The sequence below is a fragment of the Pyrgilauda ruficollis genome, unplaced genomic scaffold, assembly GCF_017590135.1.
Source record: "Pyrgilauda ruficollis isolate IOZ18807 unplaced genomic scaffold, ASM1759013v1 scaffold26, whole genome shotgun sequence".
In the NCBI taxonomy this organism is placed as follows: Eukaryota; Metazoa; Chordata; class Aves; order Passeriformes; family Passeridae; genus Pyrgilauda; species Pyrgilauda ruficollis.
In genome coordinates this window covers 1,223,937-1,233,956 of record NW_024523933.1, presented here as the reverse complement: position 1 = coordinate 1,233,956, position 10,020 = coordinate 1,223,937, and the positions used below count along the sequence as shown (strand labels likewise).

The window sequence follows — 10,020 nt, the reverse complement described above, 5'->3', positions numbered from 1 at the left end:
CCGCGCCGGGCGGCCCTTTAACCAGCCCCGCCCTCTCTGCGGATTCTGACCAATCACGAAGAGCGGCGGGCGCCGTCGGACCAATGGCAGGGCTGCCCCTCTCTCGAACAGGCCAATCGCCAGCTCCGCCGCCGCACGAATTCAAAGAAAGCCCGCCCCAGCCGCGCTCGCGCTGCGCCGGGCCGTCACGTGGGGCTGGCGGGTCCGGGCGCGCTCGCGGCGTTCCGGTTCCGGGCGCGGCGGGGTCGCCATGGCGAGCAACGCCGCCAGCCTGAACGCCGTGAGGGAGACCATGGACGGTGCGTGACAGCCCCGGGACAGCGCGGGCTGCGAGGGACAGGGAGCGCCCGGCCCCGCCGTGGGCCGTGCACAGGGGCACCTCTCCTGGGAAGCGTGGCGCGGGTTGAGGCTGCCGAAAGTTGCAGCGTGTGGCAGTTTTTGTTTTACTCAAAACAGCTCAATCTCCGCGGAGCGAGTGTCTTTGCACCTGACGTGGCTTTTCCTTTCTGTGGTTTTATTTTTTAAAATTAGTTAGGTATTTAGCATAGAATACGAGGGGTTTTTTAGTGCCTGTGTATATTTATTTGCTCTAGTTTCCCGTTATGTGTAAGGGTTGATGTTCGTGACGTGACCTGGCTCGGTGCGTCCTGGATTTCAGCCGGAGGGCTGGAAGTGCGCGGGGAGAGGGAGAGAGCGAGAGGAGGGAGCGGCCCGGGCCGGAGTCAGCGGCAGCGCCTGGGCGGACCTGAACCCCGCGTTCGGGTCTTGTCAGGAAACCAAAGTGCACTCCAAAAAAACAACCTCAAAACAACCCAAACTACACTATAGTGCGAAAGCTTTGAGGACGGTAGTCAGTGCTGCAGAACTGAAATAGATTCTGATATGGAAAAAAAAAGCAAACCCCAAATTCAGGTACTGTTGTGGAATAGGAATGTGAGAGAAGGGGTACTGGGAAATATTTTGGAGATTGATGAGCCGTGAGAAATGTGAGCAGGTGAGGGAAGTTGGGGTGCTCACTTTCAGCCTGACCGTGAGGAGTCAAAGCTGGCATGTTTTGGAGTTGTTTCTCAGTGTAGTGTGAAACTGGAATTCCACAAAATGCATATACCAAAAGCTTATGTGCAGAGTGGAAAGCAGCCAGGCAATCTGTTGAGGGTTGTTAAATGTGGAGCCTTTCTCTGAAAATGCCCTAATGAGGGAGAAGAGGCTAGAGAGAATGTTCAAGGCATAGTGCTATGTGCTATGAATTTGTTATTTTCTCAGCATCTTCCCTTCTCTTGAAGTTACAGCTGCTGTTACAAAAGGGTTTTTTTGATACAGATCTTCATGAGTTGAGCTGGTGTAAAAATTAGCATTTCAGCCACTGATCTCCATGCTCTGACCTGCTGCTGGAGTCAAGGCAGGACTAGCAGGACCATTACGGCTCCTCTGATGCTTCAAGAGGGTAAAACCATTTTGTGCAGATAGAGAGTGACTTCTTTGGGAAGGACAAAGAATATAAGTTCTGGTAACTGTACTTGACAACTTCACTCTTTCCACTTCTGCAGGAATGATTTAGACAGGAGGGACAACGGGCAGATTTAATGACAAAGTAAGGCTTTTGAGAACAGACATGGAAAGTGCACTAATCTTCAGATTTAGGACCCCAGGCTTCCTGTGTAGCTATGTATGTATTTTATTTAGGATAGATACAGACATTTAGCAGTTGTTGTCTGCAAAGTTGTTAAGAGCTCAGAATTGTTTTGGAGAATCTGCTACATCTCTCTGCCAAAGACACTGCCTCAACACCTAAAGATTAGAAAGGACTTCATCAGTGTCTGGAGTCCAAAAGCACAGAGTGTTCTTATAGCCTACCTTTTACCTAATTGGCAGGCTTGTTAATTGTTGACTTTTTCACTTATTTTTTTACTTTTTCAAAACCTATTATCTAGTATTAAATTTCCTGTACCAGGGAAGCTGTAGTTTCAGCTTATGTTGGAAGGTTGAGCATAAATATTGTTGCAAATAGCAATGGACATTTTCCATGTTCACACTGTAGAAGTGCTGTAGAATCTAAATGTTAATGAAGAACAATCTTGATCACTGAAATTTCATAGTCTGTAGGAACTAAAGTGCTTTCAGTTTTTTTCTGTTGCAGTTCTGTTTGAGATTTCAAGAATATTAAACACTGGCTTGGATATGGAGACGTTGTCTATTTGTGTGCGGCTTTGTGAACAAGGGATAAACCCAGAAGCCTTATCTTCTGTTATCAAAGAGCTGCGTAAGGCCACAGAAGCTCTAAAGGTAATGCTCTAGTTTAAAAAGCTTATAAATTTGTTTTTAAGAGTCAGATGCACATGCAACTTGCTATACTTCAGTTTGTAGATTGTACTTTGATATGACTCATTTTTGAATCAAGGAAATTAGCTGTTCAATAGAGGAGGCAGTGAATACAACTGTACATGAAACAGGAAATGATACAAATTACATGTTTCATAGGAATAAAATAGACTTATTCTTCTGAAGAAAAAGAACACAACCAAAACTCACAAATTTTTATTATAGTCACCGTTTGTCCCCTTACCTGCATAATATCACAAATAGATTTATGCTTTAACAATTATCACCTCATTTCTACAACCTCAGATCTAAGAGTATGCAGCAGTACTTGTAAACAGGTAACATGCAGTTTGTTAACATCATCTTAACATATTGCTTTTACCCCCTTGTTGCTTTGAACCTTTCCAAAGAGCAGAAAGAGAGGATTTCATGATGTGTGTATATATAGGGCTTTTCATATGTGTGTATTTCCCTGTTTAACTAGTAGGTGGTAAAAAAAAAAAAAATCTCACTTGCATTTTAAAGGATTTTCATTCTTTATTGTCTACCTAAACATCACAGTCAGGATTTTTACTACTATACCTTATATTTGGCTATTTTTGAGAGGTGAACAGGGAAACCTATATCTTGCTTCTATTCTGGAAGACTGCATACTTTATTTTTAACTTAACATTTTTCTATGCTCATACATATTTTGTATTGGTGTCTAGGCATAAATGTGTGCTTACATATGCATTTAACTGTGTATTTAAATAATTGAGGGATGTTTTACTTCTTCCATTGCTTTCACTGGTTTCCCATTCCTGTTGCTCTCCTTTGCCTGTTTGTCCCATAACTGGTATAAAATCTACCACTGTCATTCTTCAACAACTGTGCTTTGTTGACTGCAGTTATTCAATGATAAAATACTAATATTCTTAATCAAATAATTGGTAGTGTGACTTATGCAGTTATGATTAGTGTCGTTCTTCTGAGTTTTGTGTCAATAACTAATCTATATGGATGAGGTAATGATTACCATAAATTATATGAAGTAAACTCCAAAGGTGACTATATTTATGCATTTGAGCCTTTCTTGAAAGTAGTAGGGTAAAATGTACAATATAAAAACTGCTCAGATAGAGGATGTAAGACAAGTAAACAGCAGTGGCTCTTTTAGTAAAGGATAATGGCAGTTGACAGCATTATTTTTTAGAAAATAGTAGTGTTCATTAGAAAAAATTTCCTAAGTAGCTTTTTTTTTTAGACCCCTAAGTTCTCTAGGTAATTAAAAAAAGTTACAAGAAAAGATTAAATTTAGTCTACATGATGTCTCTTTTGGTGACTTGGGATAATTTTTTTTTCTGTTTCTAGGCTGCTGAAAATATGGCAGGCTGACATGGGAGAAGATCTCTGCATGAGAAGAATGCCAAGTTAAACTTAGCAGGAGCTCTGAAGATTGCCACTATTAAGAAAAAAAATGAAATAAGTGTATGTGAAGATTTCAGAGTACTTCTGTAATACTTTTCAAAAGAATGGTGGATATAATAGCTTCGAAAAGTTTTCAAAAAGTTCACCAGTAATATTATAGGTATTTTTATGAACTGTTTGTGAACGTAGTGCAATTGTTTTTCTTTGGCATCCTGTACATTTAAAATCATGCCAGGTACTGTACATTTCTTGAATTTACTAGTGTGTACCAACAAACCTTGTTAGAATGAGTGTAGTTTTGCTAATGCATCATTTAAAAGTGGTAGTATGTCATGGGTTTTATCATTTGCTTTGGTGAAAAGCTACATGTGCAATTTTAGTCTTGCTTTATGGTCCAGATAGGAATGAAGCCCATGGTGACTTTATTTTAGGACAAGGGCTGTAACTTAAGTCTCAAGCTGAAAGTAATAAATAAAGCATTTTTTAATAATGTAGGTCATGAATTGTGCTTTTGATTTCAATTCCAATTGCTGGGAAAAGTGTTTAACTTAGATAACAAAGCTATCCATGTAGCTATGTATGTAAATTTAAATTCTAGATCACATGGAATGTTTCACAGAGAGCAGATGATACATTTGTTACACCTGTTCTGACTGTAGGATCTAAAAATATTGAGGCTGTATTGTTACTGCAATACAATAGTCAGTGCGTACATGAGAAGCATCTGATTTGGTTGATGAGTATCAGTGAGTCTTAAACAGCTGCTTGGTGCAGGAATGTCTTCTCTTAACACTGCAAACCTTCACTGATGCCAAAACAAGTATTTATGTCCAGTATCTCTGCACCCAGGAATTCTGCTTTGTAAGAAGATGGTTTCTTGTATCTTCATCTGCTGCTGTGTAAGTTTTTGGGGTTTTTTTAGACTTGATTTTTTTTTTTTGTTATGCTGTTTTCAAAGTGTAGTGCTAATGGGACCTAAAGCAGCCTGCAGAGTTAACAGGGCAAAGCACATTTGGAAATGAACCTGGAATCTTAGTTGAGCCAAAGTTATATTTGTGCAGAGATAAAAAGTTCTTTTTACTTGAAGAGTTTACACCATATACACTCTGGATCATAGCGCTACAAAAAGCAATAAAGGAAGCTAAATACTTCATATTGCTAACAAAGAGGATAGAAAAATATTTATATTTCACTGAATCACTTGCCTTTATTTCCAGTTAGCCTGGCCAAAACATCAGTCCGGGAAGATGCTGTAAATAACCAAACTGGGGAATTTTCAAGTGGTTTAATTTTGCACACTCATAGCAGCAATTTACAAAGGACTTTAAATGTTTGTAACCTGTATGAGAAGATATCAACAATGAAATTTATCTTTGGAAATCTGAAAAGTCCAGGTCAGATCAGCACAAATGAGCAATTAGCTCTCTTACTTAATTTTCTCTAGACTCAGTACTACGTGTCTCGCTGGTCTCAGGAGTCACATCTCAGTTTATGAGATTTCCCTTGTGTAACTTAAACTCTGAAAGTTTTCTGTAAACTATAGCAAATGTACCCAAAATAAGAATGAAACTCAATTAGAATATATGTTGCTGCTGCTGCATTTCCTTTTCCTCTACAGCCAAATCTTTGGGTAATACAGGAAGTCTGATGACTTCCCTTGAATGTCACTCTATTGATTAGTTTTATGTATTCCCAGATTTTTTCTAACTTGGTAGCTTGATTTTGGTTTGGGTTCAATGTCTTTGAAATGCTTAAAACCAGTTTGCAGCTGCAATGACAATTTATACATAATTTATAAAATCATATATAATTCTTGAACTGTCCAGTAAATTGCATCTACCATTTTACCGTTGATAAGCTTTCTGGTAGACCATTTGTCCTGCAGAATTACATGAAGGGCATGTCTCTGACATGTTTAAAACCCCAATTTGATGTCTGTAAAACTAAAAGTGCATTGCTTTCATTATTACGTGGAACTAAATGGTAACATTGGTTACCTAATGTGCTAAAGGGAGAATATGTTCTTTCTTAAAGTGGTATAAGAGAACTCCTGACTGCTTTTGGTTTGGGGTACCATCCATAACAAATACAAAGAGTTGGGGTTTTTTCTTCCTCCTGGTGAGAAATAAAAAAGAAAATCTCTCAGGAGGAAGTTTCTTACTGGAGATATTGGGACTGCAAGGTAAGTCTATCGCTTCAATAGCATCCCCACTATGTGAACATGAGTGCTGAACCTTGGCAGTGATGACTGAGAAGTCTTGGCTGCATTTGCAACACACATCACCCTCTACTACATTTAACTAAGAAGCTGAGCAAACAGCACATGCTTTTCCTTTGTGCTCCTTACTTACGTGCTCTTGGAACTCTGAAGAAGATAAACATAGGAATATCTATACAGGTCCTGACAAAAAGTTGTTTTTTCTACCACAATAGCTTCTTTTGTAGTCAAAGGCAGCTGCCTCAGGAAGGATAAGAACAATGCAAGCATGTTTGGTTGCTTTTCTTCTGTGTTCTCCTGGCTTCTAAATGTCTTCTATTCCAGGCTTTCCTGAACATCATATGGTTTGTCTATTTAGTAATTTTCAATGCTATTTTTTCCAGTAGTTGTCTAGTTTTCTTTGGACTATATATGCTTCCTGAATAACAGCAGCCTTTATCACTTGATGTCTGTTGCATAAAGAATTGCTACTTCTTGTTCATTTTGAGCCTGATTTTCACTAGTTTAATGTCCTTTGCACTGTAAGCTTTTATTACCATGCCATTTTTCTACAGATATGTAAGTCACCTTTAAATTTCATCTTCTAAACTGAAATGCTGTAGCATTTGAGTGACCAAAAGCATGGAATAGCTTCTGTATTTACTGTCCTTTGAAACTTTTCTGGGTCTCATATATTATTTTCTGAGCAGGGAACCAAAACTGGACACGACTTTAACCATGCAGCTAAGTACTAATCTGCTTGATTACTTTCTTTATTCCTTTTCTAGTACTTCCTTATATTTGACTTGCTTTTCTAAATTGATATGAATGTTGAGCTGTTTTCATGGCATTATCTATGGTAACTGCAGGATCTCGCTCTTTAGTAGACTGATAAGCTCAGAGGTTATTTCATATAAATATATTCACATATTTCATATGTGGAAACTATGATTATTTATACCCATGTGTATGATGTATTTGTTTGTGCTGAATTTCATCTGCCACTTTTTCCTAATCTGTCTTCCATGTGTTTCTCCAGTTCGTCACAGTTTGCTAGTATTCTTGCTACCATCACTAATTTTATCATTTTATTCCTTTTTTGTGGTTAATTTTAAGCAAGTCATGCAGCACACAATGTATCAAAGACTGCAAAGGACAACTGGTGACCTGGGGCAGGAGCTGACCATTTATTTTCATTCCTTTTCAGTGATTGTGAATAAAATGCATCGTTCTTACACCACATACATAGAGCAGCTCTCACTGAGAGAGTTCAAGCACAGTTATGAATCTAGCCCTGCAGACAGCATGGCATGCTTGGTAATTATCAGGATCCCCAATGTTCTTTACCTCCTGCTGCTCGCTAGGTGAGCAAATAACTGGTTCAATCCTAGATTTGCTTTTTGATTCAATCAACTAGTTCTTTCTGAGTTTAACTTGTGCACTGTTGCAGGCGCACTTTACCAGGGACTGCTCCCAGCAGGCTGCTCACCAGAGCCTTCTCTTCTTCCCCAACACTTTCCACCTTCAAACATCCCATCTGCTTTTACACACTCATAGTTCCATGCTATAGAAACACTGCAGTCCTTATTATTTAAATATACTGTAAATTAAAAGGCACAGAAAAATGACAATAACCTAAGACTCAGCACTGATCCATGATAAAGTATGGCAGTAGACAACCTGCTTTAAAGAGCTCTAATGCTGAACAGAGGGGCTTTACATTACTATGTGTGATGGGATTTTGGTAACTTACTTTAAAGATTCAACTCTGAGACACAAATATTACTGTTGAATTCAAGTTTGAAAATGAAGTTTCAAAGAATGAAGGGTATGTCAAAGTAATTTCAACTTTTAAAGGGAGCGAGGGCAAGGACAGAGAGTTGCAGACCAGTCATCTCACATTGCAGCAAACATCCAACTTACAAATTTGGGATTGTATCAGCAAAGGATGAAAGATAAAGTCAAGTAAAAAGAGACAGAATGAGAGGAAATGGCTATTACAGAATGGTTTTTACAGAAAATAGCTTCATCAAGTAGAAATTGTGAAGTAAAACCATAGTGCTGTCTATTTACTGCTTCCAGAGCCACTGTTTATACTTCAAGAAGGCACGAGGATAATTTAAATGAAACCATAGAACTTTAGGGATGGGAGAGCAGGCCTGAAAAGGTCTCAAAGCACTCAGGGGGTATGCAGGTTCTCAGAGAAGTTGAGAGGAGACGTGGTGACCCTAGTTATGCCCTGAACATAACGGAAGTTTTGTGGGTGCATCTTTTTAACCTTACAGAGAAAACCAGATTCAGTAAGTGTTATTGGAGAAATCAAACCTTAAAAGTAAGGCACAGCTTCATAGGAGTGAAGGTAAGTAAACTCTGACATGGCATATTAGGGAAATGACAATTGGCTACTGCTTGATGTTGTTAAAATGAAATTAAAATAATTCCAAAAGACGTGCTTTAATCCAGTTTCTGGGGTGAAGTCTACATTACCTCTCTGCAGAGTGTCAGAGAGGCTGGCTGTAGCAGTTCCTTTTGACTGCAGAATCTGTGAAGGGCAGTGTAAAACAGCTCTAAGTAATGTGAAGAAAATTTGGAATATTTAGGATGACTATCAGGGATGTTTCTATCAATAAGATGAATGGAAGTCTGGTTTCCAAGATATTTAAATGTTCCCTGATCAAAAAAACCCAAACACCACAACTATTAATTATCTACACTGGAAATCTGGAATATATTGAGTCTAGGCACTTTTATTATCACTTTATAAATATTCTTATTTTTTCACCTCCAATTTTCACATCTACAAAGAGACTGGCTCATGAAAATGGATCTCTGAAAGAGCTCTGTGGTGTCATTATGTAGGTGAGTGGGAGTTTAATGCTCAAATTTAACATTCAGTGAAGGAGATGGAAAATGAAGGGAGTGAAGGAGATGATGCCAGGCTGTACTGGAAGCAGTCAGGAAGGACCCTTAGGAGGAAAGGAGGCCTCAGGACGGTGAAGAGGCTGATGGACATCCCAGCCTGAATTTAATTTTGATTATTTTATTTGTATACCAGATCCAAAATTAGCATATTTGAAGATACCAACAGTTATTTTTCTCTTGAATGGACAGGAGATAGAGGAAAGAGAGACTCAGGTGGGCACATTGCCTGGCATTTGGCCTTGAAGCTGGTAAGACAGTAAGGCTACCAACCCCTCCTGCATTGCTGCCTGTTGTAGCTGGTGAGGATGTGACTGGAAGGAGCTCAGTTATCAGCTCTCACTCCATCCCACTTTCCTGGGCTACTAGAAAAGCTCCTCATGACATTTCATCTTGCATTCTTAGAAAGCTGCTCGTACATGCCTTGGTTTTCCTCCCAAGCCACTTTACAGGGGCATATGGTGTGAACAGGATTAATTATAATTTTTTGAGGGGGCAACTAATAAAGGACAGAAAAATAGTCTCATTGCTGTGACCAGCAAACTTGTATTGAATTCAAAGCCTATCGTAAGCAGCAGGTAGTTATTTACTGTCTGTAATTCACATCTGTGAAAACCCCAGGACGTTAAAATAATATGCACACAAATACTGACACTTCATGGCACATAAGTGCTGAAAAATCAGTGTTAAGGAAAATATTAAAAATTTGCAAATACAGTGCTCTGGCATATATAAGATTCAGTGAGGGATTTAAAGAAGAATTGTACACTGGTCTTGCACATTTTGAAGTAAAGATACAAAAACATCTGGACCATAATTTCCTAAGACATGTAAAGAGGAGCCTCGCTATTCTCTTAGGCAGAATTCAGGATGCACTTTCAATTGTGTAAGATATTGGATATACAGAGATGCAGACTGAAGAAAAACTCAGGCCCTTTTCAGAACAAGTGCTGTTTTAATTCAAAAAGGAATGTTTTGTTTAGCTTCAGGTAAAATCTGTTACAGGCACAGAAACAACTTAAGGTACATGCACAGCTATTTATTTTTACGTGCCATAATAATTTCACTAATTGAAGACAAAAATATAACTCTGGTGCATACACAGACTGATAATCTGGCCTGCATTTTTAGCATGGTATTTCAGACTATGCATTTCACTGGTAAGCATTATATCA

At 38.9% G+C, this 10,020-nt stretch overlaps 1 protein-coding gene across 1 annotated transcript; it reads left to right on the top strand.

The window, feature by feature from the left end:
* Positions 1–139: 139 nt before the first annotated feature.
* Positions 140–4,223, top strand: MZT1 (mitotic spindle organizing protein 1). Its single transcript, XM_041471281.1, has 3 exons — positions 140–299; positions 2,138–2,283; positions 3,673–4,223. The coding sequence occupies exons 1-3, from the start codon at positions 251–253 to the stop codon at positions 3,694–3,696; spliced, it is 219 nt and encodes a 72-aa protein (XP_041327215.1). The 5' UTR covers positions 140–250; the 3' UTR covers positions 3,697–4,223.
* The last annotated feature ends 5,797 nt before the right edge of the window (positions 4,224–10,020 follow it).